The sequence below is a fragment of the Chelmon rostratus genome, chromosome 17 (genome assembly GCF_017976325.1).
Source record: "Chelmon rostratus isolate fCheRos1 chromosome 17, fCheRos1.pri, whole genome shotgun sequence".
In the NCBI taxonomy this organism is placed as follows: Eukaryota; Metazoa; Chordata; class Actinopteri; order Chaetodontiformes; family Chaetodontidae; genus Chelmon; species Chelmon rostratus.
The window spans coordinates 10,862,323-10,876,142 of record NC_055674.1 but is presented as its reverse complement, the minus strand read 5'-3'; the positions used below and the strand labels follow the sequence as shown (position 1 = coordinate 10,876,142).

The following is a 13,820-nucleotide window of genomic DNA, read 5'->3' as shown; positions in this document are numbered from 1 at the left end:
GGGGTGAGATCACAAGAGGAGTAACCATGCAAGACAGCTGGATTCGCGAGATCATGAGATCACACAAGATCATGAAACACAAGAATCCATCTTCCCATTATGCTAGGGTTATGCTCTTGTGGTCATTCAGACCTTCAAGGAACTACTGGTGGCGTGGTTTAGGTGTCAGAACCGGAGAGTCTTTCTTCATTGAAAGAGGAGCAAAGAACTGAAAGCTTTTCTTAATAAAAAGAAGTTTTCACGCCTCTCCCGACTGGATTTAGGACTGAGATCAAATCCAATCAATTTGTGAAGACATGATAAGATGAAAGATGTGAAAGAACAAGAAAAAAGTCAGAGAACACAAATGTCTTCCTCAATTTAACTTTGTCTTACTTTCCACGTGTATTCTTCTTCGATACAGTACAGCTTTGCGTTGGGGACAAACAGTGACATGGGCGTTCAAGCTGTACTCTTTTTCGTATCTGGTTTCCCTCCAAGACTCTTGTGTGATCTGATGAATTTCACATCTTTTTTTTTTTTTTTTTTTTCCAAAGGTTGTGTTTGAATTGTGTACATGTGACTGACAGTGGCTGATTACACCTGTGATTGACTGACAGAGCTGCTCCTCCACACACACTGAAGAGGTGAGTTGAGGGCTTGTCTTGATTGGTACCGCCTCGCCAAGAGAAGGTGTGTTTTGACTGACAGCTCCACCCAGGAGTTTTAAAGTGGAGGAAAGAGGAGGCACTGGTTACTACAACCCAGCGTTTATCCCTTCGTTTAACCTTGAAAACAACTGTTAATTTAAAAGGTTGGTGTCTTCAGAGGCGGTCGACGGTAGGATCATGTTAGAAGATATTTTCCAGTCCTCCACTTCAGTCTCCCTGCTGGTGACTGTTGTGGGTCTGCTTGCCTTCCACAATTTTTACTCCAGCTTCAGCTCCCAAGAAAAGAGAAGGGAGCCTCCAGGACCAACATGCCTCCCCCTGCTTGGTAATCTGCTTCAGGTGGATCTCAAGAGACTTGACAGCTCTCTTTTTGATGTGAGAAATGTGTTGTTTGTCTTAAAACAATGTGATTCTTTGCATTGCTTTATTTGGACATTTTCAGGGTTTATTTTGGTAATCATATTACTTGTATATGCAGTAAATTACATTTCTTATCTAGCACTGTGAGTCTCACTTTTACCTGCCTCCATCTTTTTAGCTGTCCAAGAAATATGGACCAGTGTTCACGGTCCACCTCGGACTCCAGAAGGTGGTTGTGCTGGCAGGATACAAGACAGTCAAACAGGCTCTGGTCAACCATGCTGAGGAGTTTGGAGACAGAGACATCACTCCCATATTCTACGATGTACACAAAGGGCATGGTAAGAAAATGTTTCCATTTTTAGTAGCTTCCCTTTGTTTTTGTCTAAATAAGCCAACCACTTTTGTTTCCAGGCTTGCTATTTTCCAACGGTGACTCGTGGAAAGAGATGAGACGTTTTGCTATAGCCACGCTGAAAGATTTTGGGATGGGCAAAAGGATTACTGAGGAGAAAATCATTGACGAATGTCACTACCTGATTGAAGTATTTGAACAACATGAAGGTAACATTATCTCCACTAAAGCCCTGTCTCCTCAAATACAGTTTCTATCTAACTCTTGTCAATAACTCTCTCAGGTAAAGCCTTCGACAACACCCAGGCAATTAGTTTTGCGTCTTCAAATATTGTAGCAGCCATCGTGTTCGGAAAGAGGTTTGAATACAAAGACCCTGTCCTCCGAACTATGCTGAAAAAAGACCACGAGACCATCCATCTTTTGGGATCTCCTTCCATCCTGGTACTACAGAGTGACTTCATGATTATGAGAAACTTTTACATTGTTGTGCATAATAAGCACTTGTTAAGATAAGTCTGAAGAGGTTATTTCACAGATACTTAATTTACAAAAAAATGACTTTTCTGCAAAGAACTATGTAATTTGGTACTGAGGAAAATAGGAATTTCCTTGGGGGACCTGCACATTGAAATCCAATCTAAGTAAATGCTTGTTTATTGGAAACTTTATTCTGGTTTATTGTTATTGATATTCATTATTTAGATGTGCCTGTATTCATTATTTAGATTTGCTCTGTTCAGCTGGGCACTTACAGTAGTAAAAAAAAGTGTTTAGGTCACATTAACAATCACTTTGAATTTACTAATTATTACTTTTTAAATATACCTAATTAAGCGATTAACACCAAATGTGAAAAAAACCCCAAAACAAATAAAAACACTGATGAATCCAGTCGAGGGATCCAGACCTAATGGCTCCCATAACTGTAATGTTAAGTCCTACAATAATTACACTGTTTGTACTGTGTGCATTACAGATGTACAACATGTTTCCTTGGCTGGGCCCTTTTCTTCAGAACTGGAAGCGTTTGATTGAGAATGTGAGAGAGAATGAGGAGGATATAAAAAGAATCGTAGCAGATCTGAAGGAGACTCTGAACCCTGAGATGCACAGATGCTATGTTGACGTATTCCTGACCCGTAAGATGAATCTGGAGGTGCGGTGTCCCAACTCCAATGCATTCATTCCTAGGCTGATCATACAAGATGAGTCAATCATTAACTATAATCCCTGTTTTCTATGTGTTGTGATAGGAGTCTGAAAGCAAGGATTCACACTATCATGTTGAAAACTTGGTCACCAGTGTGACAAGTCTGTTTGCAGCTGGAACTGACACCTCAGCAAACACACTTCAGTGGTGTCTTCTTTTCATGGCCAAGTACCCTCACATTCAAGGTGGAAAAATACACCTGCATGCTTATCTCAGCTAGCAGTGCTCACATGAAATTTAGGTTAAAGTAGCATTGCATATTCATCAAGCTGAATTCCTTTTTTACGTGCACCCAGACCAGGTCCAGGAGGAGCTGAGCAGGGTGGTCGGAAGCCGCCAGGTCCGTGTAGAGGACAGGAAGAACCTGCCGTACACTGACGCTGTGATCCATGAGTCACAAAGACTGGCCAACGTCACCCCCTTGTCTATTCCTCACAAAACCAGCCGAGATGTCACCTTCCAGGGCTACTTCATCAAGGCGGTCAGTTGTCCACATGAGTCCAAACACACACATTTGCTTTTGTTAGTTCTTTAAATTCTCAAAAGCAGTGTTTGGATCCAAAATTTTATGATGCAACCTACTTTCTTCCTGTGCCTGCAGGGGACTACTGTGTTTCCTCTTCTTACTTCTGTCCTGTATGATGAGAGCATGTGGGAGAGCCCACACACTTTCAACCCTTCCCACTTCCTGGATAAGGAGGGTAAATTCATCAGAAGAGAGGCCTTTATGGCCTTTTCTGCAGGTACAACAACTTCATCAGAGCTTTCTCTACAGATATTTAGCAATCATAAAGACGTGATCCATTTAACTTGTTGTAGCTCTTAATTCTTGCAGGTCGCAGGATGTGCATCGGAGAGAGTCTTGCTAAGATGGAGCTCTTCCTCTTCTTCACCTCCCTCCTCCAGCACTTTCGTTTCACTCCTCCGCCCGGAGTTACCGAGGAGGAACTGGATCTCGCACCATCTGTGGGCTTCACCCTCACCCCTTTGCCTCATGAGCTGTGTGCTGTCCGTCGCCACTGACAACAAGAGCGGGAATTGCCTCCGTGCGACTTGGGGTCACTCAGTCATCCACGATGCAAGGGATGTGCGAGATGATGTCGTGTGAAAATGTCGTGTATTCCGAGATTTCACTGATTAAAAGCAAGCGGCTCTGAATCAAAGGCACACTGATGTTTTCAGCAGGAGTGCAAGCTTTCTGTATGTTACAAGACACAAAATATGGCAATAAAATGTCAAATGGCATCTTGTTGACATTGAAAGTTGTTTAATTGAGTAAAAAGCATTCATCATATACTACGCAAACATTCTGATGTATTAAACTGGGAATGAACCATGTTCATGCCTGCACAGGTTTTGTGCTTGTTGGCTAATTCAGGCCAGACAGTTTTACTTACCCTTACACACGACAGCAGCCTCATGTACTACTACTGTTACTACTACTACTACTATTACTAGCAATATCTTAAAGGTGCAATGTGCCAGAATTGGCCACCTGTCCAAGGTCACTCCAAACAAATAGGCTGCTGCTCTCAATGCTTTTTGCTGCAGCCATCTGTGGCTGCAGCCGCTGGCTGCCGGGAGCTAGTTAGCTCAGTCAGCTGTGCAGCTAGTGGCTGTATTAGCTGACTGGAGTCTGTCCCGACTGACAGCTCAGAGTGCCGGGCAATTGTTGGTGTTTGCACCATAGACTCATGAACACAGCCTGGACAAAAGGGCCAGTTTGACCACAAGGAAAACAGACAAAATAAGATGGTTTTAGTGGTTTTTATTTTGATTCTGTCGAGTTTGAACAAAGTGTAACTTAGCGATTAATCTCGGATAAAAGAGAGAAACAAGGTATGCGTTTGTATTTTTCTGTTAAATAAAAACAATAGGCGTAAGAATATTTCCTTTCTTGACATTACGTGAATTTATTTTGCTTATGAAACGAAGCAAACTTGTCACTCTCCCACCTGACACTATTAATAATTAATAATTGCTAAAGAGGTATGACTCGACAAGACAGCTGGCAGGGCTAGCTGGTTAGCATGTTAAATTCAGTAGATATCTCTGCAGCACAACATGTACTTTCTTCTGTTGGCAGAGTAAAATTCTTACATATTGCACCTTCAAGGTCCGGGAACATTTAGAAAAACATTTGCATCGATACCAATTTACTCCCAACAGAAAATGTATATTCATACGAATAATATAGACCAGGAAAACTGGCTCCTGTTTCTGCCTGGAGCGGGATGTGGTTGGTTGGGTGGGCGGTTGCAATGAGGACATCAAAAAAAATTAAGATGTTATTCAGACTGAGTTAATGGTTTAATTGCTCCATCACACCTACTGGAGAAGTCTCAGTGGTGCATTTAGTGTGACTCAGGGTGGAATGTTCGAAGGTTCTCAGTCATCCAGGTCATGGTTGTCCGATGAGAGTTCAATTTTCACCTGGATGTGCAAACGGGCAAGCAACAGGATATGTCTCAGAGAGAATGTCACTGAAAATAGGGACAAAATAACAAGTGAAGCTTTATGTACAGTTCCTCCATGTCATCATTAGTTGTAGTAGGTTGTTTCGGGAAACTGGTACCCTTCGGATAGAGAGAGAAGCTCCATTGCTGAGGCGACCAAGGGCATAGGTGATAAGCTGTGCTGTCCAGACATGGCGGGGCAGAATATCTCCTGTCAGAGGAATGTGTTGATGGCGACCTGAAGACGCCTGCAACGTCAGCTGGGGAGTGTGGATGAGCATAGTTCCTTGTTTTAGGCATGGAGAGCCAATCAATTGATCACACATAATCATCACCTGAAGAATGACCATAATTGGGCGCAAACCAGACCTAGCACTCCCAGCTAGGATAAAGGACTGATCAAAGGAAGCATCCCTCAGAATTGAGGTGGCATCAGGCAGTGTTCACACTGTGTTGATAAGCTCTCTGTTCTCCTCGGCGAGCATCAATAAACCTTCCTGCATTAAGACATCGAAGTCTCCAGACAGCTTTCCTTGAGGGGACACGAGTAGACCAAATACAACATTTTCCTTTGCAGCTATTGCAATGAGGGCTGACAGGAAGTTTATCTGCTGGGGTTGTTGTTGAGTTCACATGGTTTTAAATAATCACTGTTGTTTTCACTGTTGTGTTGCAGCTTCAAGCACTTTTCCCTGGCTGGACAGATAGATAAAGAAGCAAAGGCCAAAACTTAGAGATGCTAATTTTAGAGATTTATCAAGCAAGTCTAAATCCTCAGGTGTGTGAACGCACCCACTCACACCATGACTCACTCATTATGGCTCACAAGATGGCCAGGTGGGTCAACAACTCCCAAGGTGTGAACAATCCTGCAAGAGGATAAATACCTGGGACTCTCCACTAGTTTGTTAGAACTGAAGAAACCTCTTGGATGAGAGCATCTTCTACAACTACTTCTAGTCCTGTTGCCTTTGTAAAACACTTAGAGGTACCAAGACCTTGATGAATGAGAATCTTCACAGACAAATCCTCAGATATGCAGGGGCGTAAATTACATTTATAGCCATCAGAATACTGATAATAACCTAGAAATGCACTGTAATTCTGGAAGCACGAAAAACATGTCCAACCTTCACGTGTTATCATCTTTAGGGGACTCATATTTCAGGGGACTCCAGTACTTGTTGTGCTGTCGTGTGTCCATCTGGATTAATGGGTCTTACACTTTAAGGCCAGCCCATTTCCTAGATAAGGAAGGGGATTTTAGAAAGGGAGATGCTTTTCTATTGTTCTCAAATGTGACTCTGATGATTATTACCAAGAAATGTGAGCGAAAAAATTTAGTTGATGACATTCCTTGGTTTGTTTCAGGCTTAAGGGTTTGTGTAGGGGATGTTTGGCCTGGATGAAGCTGTTCCTGTCTCCTGCACTGTCCTTTCACTCACTCACCTGGATCTGACACAGGTTGTGGGGCTCATCCTCACTTCTTCACCTCATCAGCTGTGATATAAGTCAGGTTTGACAACTATTACCAGCAGTACTGACACTATCACCCACAGAGAAATATTAACATGATTAGTCATCAAATATGAAGCTTATGATTCTAATAATATTTACTTACTTTACCTTATTTAGCACTCCAGGTCTTACGTCTCACTTCTCCGGAGCAGGTTATGAGATGAACTTCACCTTTCGAAAGCTTCACAATTTTTTTGGCCCTAACACTAAAACTTTTTATGATGAAGTATCGTGGAACATGTTTTTATTGAAAACGTCTCACACACTTCTTAACACTTGGATTATTACAATCTCTTTATTTCTTTTTTTGTCACTTAGCATAGAGGTATGAAAACTAACAGTTTGTAATGCCAGTCCTAGTGATAGAAAAATAACAGATACAAAATAAACAAGAAATGCTTTAAAAAATGACAAAGTGCCTGCACATATCATTTTCTCTAATTCTGTAATAACTGCCCATTGTTACAACAAATCATCAACACATTATTACTAAACATTATACTATGTTTATTCTATTGCTGTTTGTATTCTCTTGAAATGTAATTTGGAAGTAAAAGGAATTTCAGAAATGCTACAGTGTGTTTATTGTAAAAACATGTGTGTTTTACATAAGTCTTCTAAAATGACTCTAAAAAAAGCACATGTGAGCCCTTATGGTCCCAACAAGCTGGAGCATCTGAGGCCCTCTAAGGTCCTTCCACTTTGATAATACTGATCTGTTGATCCTGTGGCTGCGTGGACACACTGCAGTCCTGGAGGGTCCTCGCTGTACAGCTGCTTGGGAAATCAGATGTTTTATTCTCTGACCCTCTGAAAGTCTGGGAATGTGACTGGTTGTATGTAGAGACATAGGACTGCGTGTAGGGCGGCATGAGTGTTTGGCTGTTTTGCTGTGGATATGCAGCTGAATACGGTTGTGTTTGAGGGGGAGTGTGAGTAAGTGGGAGGTTCTCAGCATTGCTACATGGTGTAAACCCATTCATGCTTGAAGGGCTAAGTCCTGGCAGTTTAAAGGCCTCTACATTTTCTAAACTCTCTAAAGAGTTGTAGTTTGGCTGGGATTGGCTGCACTGAGTGTATGTGCCTTGACTGAAGTTGAAGGTGTCTTGGCTGAAGGAAGTTGATGCGGACGCTGTCGGCAAATTAGAGGGTGATGGAGTTTTGTTGTGCTGCTGTTGAACATTGCTACAACTTCCCAGTTTGGAGGCAAAACTCTGTAGAGTACTGAGGATCTGTTTCTGAATGTGTGTCTGCTGCGCCTGCTCCCTCTCCAGACGGCATTGCTGTTCCACCAGCATCTTCACTGCCAGACCCAAGCTGCGCACCTCAGAGCCCAGGGTCTGAATCTGATCCTGCAGTCCACCTCTCCCGCCTGCGTCCTGGACTGCCTGCTGGGGGCTTGGGTTCCCCTCACTACGAGTGGCGCCCTGGCCTCCCGGGGTCTGCAGTCGGATGATGGCAACCCCAGGAGCCGAGGATGTTAAAGGTGATGTTGACCGGTTAGGAAGACGGATGCCAACCCGAGGGAGAGGGTGGACGGAACGAGCAGAGAGACCCGGTCTCTGTGCGAGGAACCGCCTGGGGGCACTGCCTCCTCCAGCCTGACCCTCCATAACAGTCTGTGCAACAGAGAAAAATTTCAGGAAAATACTGAATAACTATGTGAAGCTGTAATGCAACCTTATAAGCGTAATACTTTGTATACATGTTAAATTGGTCAGGCTCCCAAGATTGGATGAGAATATGTGCTGGAACACTAACTGGTACCAGATACTTAAAGATACATTGTACAAACCTAACCTTGGATTTAACAGGCTCTGTAGCCTGCAATGACAGTCTACCACTAATAAAGTGCTTTAGTCAAGGTGAATAAAGGCTGGAATCATTTATGGTGTTTCAGGTTTGCGCCTCTCTCACCTTTTCAGTGGTCAGATCATAAGTCTCAGGCGGCTGTGGCATTGCATTCCTCAGATCAGCACCTTGGACACTCAAGTGATCTCTCCTCAGCAATGACGCCACCTGCTGGAATGACTGTTGAAAAGTAAAGCATGGAGGACTGAAAGTTGATTTGATTCACGTGGTATTGGACACATTGCACAGCTTTTATGCCATTGTAAACAATAATTACAAAGCAAACAATTGGGATTTTGACACATGTGAGGAATATATAAGTAGGTACCTTCATCCTGTGTGACAGCGCTTTATCCAAAAGCCTCTTTCGAGCTGCCAGCATTGAATTGGTGGCTGGAGAAGGTGTGACTCTCCTCCTCATGAATGCTCCAGAAGCTGTTAGAGTTGAAGACACTGTGCCTGCCTCTGCCCTTGTTACAGAGGACTGGGGACTTCTTTGTTGGATGTTCTGTGCAAGGGAGGTGACGCTAACAATCTGGATGTCATTTTCTTCCTTATCGCCCTCATGCTGCTGTTCTGGCCTGCTGCCGCCGCCGATTTCCCCAGACCCAGATGGCTTTGCACCAGTATCCGTATTTGTGGAAGTCTGCTTGGCAAAGTTGGCAGCTGGTGTAAAGCCAGCATGGTGGGAAGCCTCCCTCAGAAGGTTTTGGAGATTAATATTACTCCAGCTTTCTTGCACTGCCCCGGCTCGAGGCTGCACCTGTGCCGGTGATGTGCTGCTTCCAGCCTCCACAGGTCTGACCCTCCCTGGCGGCCTCCCTTGAAACTCCCTCAGGAAGAGGTAGATGGCCTGAGCAGACACCTTGATGTTCTCCAGCTCCAGCACAGCTTTGATCTTACGGAAACTCAGACCAGCCTTCCGCAGCTCCACCACTTTGTGTTTGGCTGCATCATCCAGCCGGCCCATGGTCTGTCACTCCACGGGACCTCTGTGCTTTCAGATGTTGATTTCTAGAAAATTCATAAAACAAACCGGTAATTAACACTTAGTGTGTGTTTAATACTGAGATGATTTGAAACACTGTGAATGTGTTCTAGTATTAGGTTGCAACCAGATTTATCATATTTTCCACGCTTTTATATACCAAATTTCCCTGTTGTTAGATGAAACTTCTCTTGCCATAACAACACATTACTTTATCATGTTGCATCAAAACAGTCTTGCCATTATACAGTAACAACATAGCTCAGTAAAACAAGAAACTTACTAAATATATACTGATGGACAAATGCAAAAATAGGTCTAAACAACTGCTTGATTTTCTTTTCGCCGCATAGCTCTGCTCCACAGAAGAGTAACAAGGCGAGGTTTATGCTGGCTATCATTAATATACGTTTGTACTGGATTTTTGGCGAGAAATATTTGTCGCCCTGGTGGCAGTAGCAGATGTTGGGAGAGCTAGCAAACGACAACAGCTAGCACAGTACGGTTATAAAGTGAAATCCTCACCTTACGAAACCTCGTCGCCAAGAGGTAAGATCGATTGGTGTTTCCTATTCGGTTTAATTATTTCACGTACCGTGATGAGACACTTCGACCTCGCATAGCTACGATGTAATCATATAAACATATACGCTCACATTTTTATCGGCAACATAAATAAACAAATGAGTTGTAAGTGGCGCTCAGCTGGAGGCGTCACTTCCGCTTTGTCGTCATCACCGAGCGACGTTTTCTCAGGCCGCGAGTAAGGTCCAGGAAAATCCTTTCGTTGGAGAGATATGTAAGTTTAACGTCTTATTTAATTGCAATCAGACTCGTATTAGTTCCAGTCTATAATTTATGACATACGAAAAATTGTGTAACATTTTATAACCGTTTGTACTCTTAATGAATAGGGTAGTAATCGATAAACTGCAGCTCCCGTAGCTATGTCCTCCTTGTTTTTAAGGAGCCAGTTGAATGAAAATCAATGGCGGCGGGCTTCGGTTCCAGAGCACAGTGGTTGGTAGTACAGTTAACTAGATGTTTCAGTGATATTTGAAGTAATATGAAATTATGTACGCACAAAAACATTCAAGTCACACCAGGTTTTAAAAATGCGTTAAAGTACGTTAGTCGTGGTATTCTTGAAACAATTCGACGGTGTAGCCTCGATTTGCTCTGTATTCGGGAGTTTGTATTTACTCAGCACTAACTTAGTTTCTCAGGTCACTTACTGCTTTTTGTAAGTCCTTTATGATGTTAGAAATTCATACACGATTATGTTCATGTGTTGAAGAGACAGTAGTTCAGACACAATGCGTGTTTAAGAAGAAAATTGGTGGCCGACAGTTTGTTGATTTCTAGACAAAATCGCTATTTGAAGACATTTTGGGGTCTGTCACGACATGTAATTTCCCTATCTTCTTACATTTTATAGACCAAATGATTAGAATTAAAATATTGAGCTCTACACCATTCACAACATAAGATATGATCTCGAAATAATAGCAACTTGCCTATAACTTTAGGGCACCATCACCCACAAAGCGGAAGGAGGAGGAAAAAACAAAAGATAGAGGCAAAGAAAAGACTAGTACCAAGGAAGGAGACAAGGAGAGAGGACGGGAGAAAGTAAGGAAACGCCGCAGTGCTTCTACTGGCAGCAGCAGCAGCAGGTTTGTTTCCTAAGTGACCTTCTTATGTTATTATTTCTGTACTGGTTGCTGACAAAATCAATCTCAAATGTCTTTTTCTTCTCAGGTCCAGATCGAGCTCCACTTCAAGCAGCAGCTCTGGTTCCAGCTCGGGTTCCTCGAGCGGATCCAGCTCATCTGGTTCCAGCCGTTCTGGTTCTTCAAGCTCTCGTTCCTCCTCCTCTTCCAGCTCCTCGGGCTCCCCCAGCCCGAGCCGCAGACGCCACGACAACCGCCGCCGCTCCCGCTCAGCGTAAGTCACACAGGCAACATTTCTACACTGCGACGTCTTGTATTTCGCTTGTTTGAGTCGCGGTGAAGTTAAGCAGCGTTTTGTTTGTGATTCTGCAGGTCCAAAACACAGAAGAGGGGAGATGATAAGGAGCGAAGGAAAAGAAGCCCGAGCCCCAAACCAACTAAAGTTCATCTAGGACGACTGACCAGGAATGTCACCAGGGTCAGCTGAGAAATTATTTATCTTAACAGATTATCCTCCACAAAAAAAAAAATCCAGGTTTTCTGTTAACGTGGTTCTGATCAGCATGCTGTCTTCTTTTTTACAGGACCACATCCAGGAGATCTTTTCCACATATGGAAAAATCAAAATGGTCGAAATGCCAATGGACAGGCTAAACCCACACCTATCCAGGGGCTTCGCTTACGTGGACTTTGAGACTCCTGAGGAGGCCCAGAAGGCCCTCAAATATATGGACGGAGGTAGGCCAGAGTGTTTGTTTGAGTTTGCAGGATTACTGTGCGCGTATGTGTTGGATGACTGTCCCTTCTGACTCTGTTGTTGTTAGGTCAGATTGACGGACAGGAAATCACTGCGTCTGCCGTGCTACCTCAACGAGTCCGCCCTCCACCTCGCAGACCTTCTCCCCCTCGCAGAATGCCCCCACCGCAGCCAATGTGGCGTCGCAGTCCGCCGCGCATGAGGAGAAGGTACGTTTAATGATTTTCAGTCAGTATCTGTCATCTGCAATTTTGATTTTCACACAACAGCTGTGTGCTGTGTGAACATAACGCAGCATATAAACATATAGATGGTGACAAATTGAAGGAAACCTGTGAATAAATAAGTGGACAATCATAATGAATGCAGATTGTTCCACACAGGTGCACTACATGGTACAAATAAGCAGTTAACATCCAATGCTCTGTGGCATGGAAAAGAATGCTGAGCAGGCCCAATTGATTCTGATTTTGTCTCAGGATGGCAAGAGGAAAAGTTTTAAGTGACTTTGAAATATGGTTGGCTGTTGGGGCAGAGATGACAGGGGCTTCAGTCACAAAGACTGCTCAGCTGTCTCTTGTTTCAGTAAGAACAGTTACTAAAGTGACGTGTGCATTTCGGTTGCATTTGATGACTGTGATGCTTGCACATTGGTGCGATGTGTACGGAAAAACAGAAGAGCAGCTCATCCTTTGGTGACTGGGAATCAATTCAGGGTGTGATCAGATTGTCAGCAGTTACACAGAGAGGGATGTTCTCGTATTGTTGCAGTGCATAAACCCCTCTTTACAAAGATGAATGCACATTTGAGGTGTTGTAATAAGTGTCAGATGAGTCGTCGTATTCTCAACAAATGTGGGAGTGCATATGTGGCGTCCATTGAAAGGCCTGAGTGGTTGACCTCTACAGTGAGGCATTCCGGTGGCTCTGGCATGGTTTGGGTCCACTTCTCCCTTTTAGAGGCAAGGGTCACTGCAAATCAATTCACCTTTATCCTATTATGAAACATTTCTATGCTAATGGAAGGGGTCTTTTCCAGGATGACAATGACCCCATCCATAGGGCAGGAGGAGTCATTTAATGGTTGGCTTAGTATGAAAGTGATGTGAATCACATGCTACCAAATGCCAAGACGCATCGATTACTTACTAAGGCACCTTGTAATGGTTTTTCATTTGTTGCCCGTTTGTATCTTTATGCTCTTTGTTTCAGAGCATTTAGTCTGCTCGTTCTTCCTGCCTTCCCACCACAAGTTTTTATGTCCTCACAGGTCCCGCTCCCCGAGGAGGCGGTCCCCAGCACGCCGCCGCTCTCGCTCCAGATCCCCTGGTCGCAGGCGTCACCGCTCCCGTTCCAGCTCTAACTCCTCCAGATAGACGAGTTTTGTGCCTCCTGCTATCAAGTGATCTCTTAGGTCCTTTCTCTGATCAGCTGGAGCCTCTGCTTTCCCAGACCTCGTGGACTCACCAGAAATAAAACCATCTGCGCTGTAGCCAACGCAAACATCTGCCCGCATGTAGAAAGCGGAAGTGTTTTTTTTTTTTTTCTGCAAATGTGAGTTACTTTTCATGTTTCGTTTAAAGTTGATCCCAAAAAAGCTTCTGTGTTTCTTGTTGTGTTTCAGGCTGAGCGTGGGCTCCACTGAGATCGACAAATATTTCTTTTTAAGTATGACTTCTTTTTACCATGTACTGAATTTTTAGACATTTTTGAAAAATAAAAACAATGAAACAGGCGCAGTGTGTGAGTTCAGTTTTTAACACACTGCTTTCTGAAAGGCCTTCCCTCTTCACCTTCTTGGCTCAGTGCCTTTCAGCGTTGTTTGCTCAGTGCGCCCTTAATAACCTCTGGAGAACATGTTAATGTTTAAAGCATCTGCCATACCTTCACATGAATATTAACTGAAGAGATACACAAATGCGCTCACAATTCAGCAACACTTGGCATACACGTTTGCTCCATTATCTAATGTGGGGAGCTCTCACAGAACAGTAATTAC

The 13,820-nt window shown here is 43.6% G+C and overlaps 3 protein-coding genes across 4 annotated transcripts; 2 read left to right on the top strand and 1 right to left on the bottom strand.

Moving 5' to 3' along the window:
- The first annotated feature begins 827 nt into the window (after window positions 1-827).
- Window positions 828-3,601, top strand: LOC121620241 (cytochrome P450 2K1-like). The gene is made up of 9 exons (XM_041956213.1): window positions 828-1,025; window positions 1,189-1,351; window positions 1,425-1,574; window positions 1,649-1,809; window positions 2,345-2,524; window positions 2,622-2,763; window positions 2,875-3,059; window positions 3,180-3,321; window positions 3,414-3,601. The coding sequence occupies exons 1-9, from the start codon at window positions 828-830 to the stop codon at window positions 3,599-3,601; spliced, it is 1,509 nt and encodes a 502-aa protein (XP_041812147.1).
- Window positions 3,602-6,867: 3,266 nt separating this feature from the next.
- Window positions 6,868-10,054, bottom strand: LOC121621320. 2 transcript variants are annotated; one of them, XM_041957743.1, is made up of 4 exons: window positions 9,917-10,054; window positions 8,732-9,417; window positions 8,470-8,583; window positions 6,868-8,171 (listed from the first exon to the last, which is right to left on the bottom strand). In XM_041957743.1, the coding sequence occupies exons 2-4, from the start codon at window positions 9,371-9,373 to the stop codon at window positions 7,239-7,241; spliced, it is 1,689 nt and encodes a 562-aa protein (XP_041813677.1). In that variant the 5' UTR covers window positions 9,374-9,417; window positions 9,917-10,054; the 3' UTR covers window positions 6,868-7,238. The 2 variants fall into 2 exon arrangements, with proteins under 2 accessions (XP_041813677.1, XP_041813678.1); XM_041957744.1 differs by having other exon boundaries at window positions 9,987-10,054.
- A 72-nt stretch (window positions 10,055-10,126) lies between these two features.
- On the top strand, window positions 10,127-13,556 carry LOC121620987 (RNA-binding protein with serine-rich domain 1-like). Its single transcript, XM_041957273.1, has 7 exons — window positions 10,127-10,190; window positions 10,921-11,067; window positions 11,153-11,338; window positions 11,437-11,542; window positions 11,649-11,802; window positions 11,889-12,030; window positions 13,092-13,556. Coding segments are annotated over exons 1-7 (843 nt in total). The 5' UTR covers window positions 10,127-10,188; the 3' UTR covers window positions 13,198-13,556.
- Window positions 13,557-13,820: the final 264 nt, after the last annotated feature.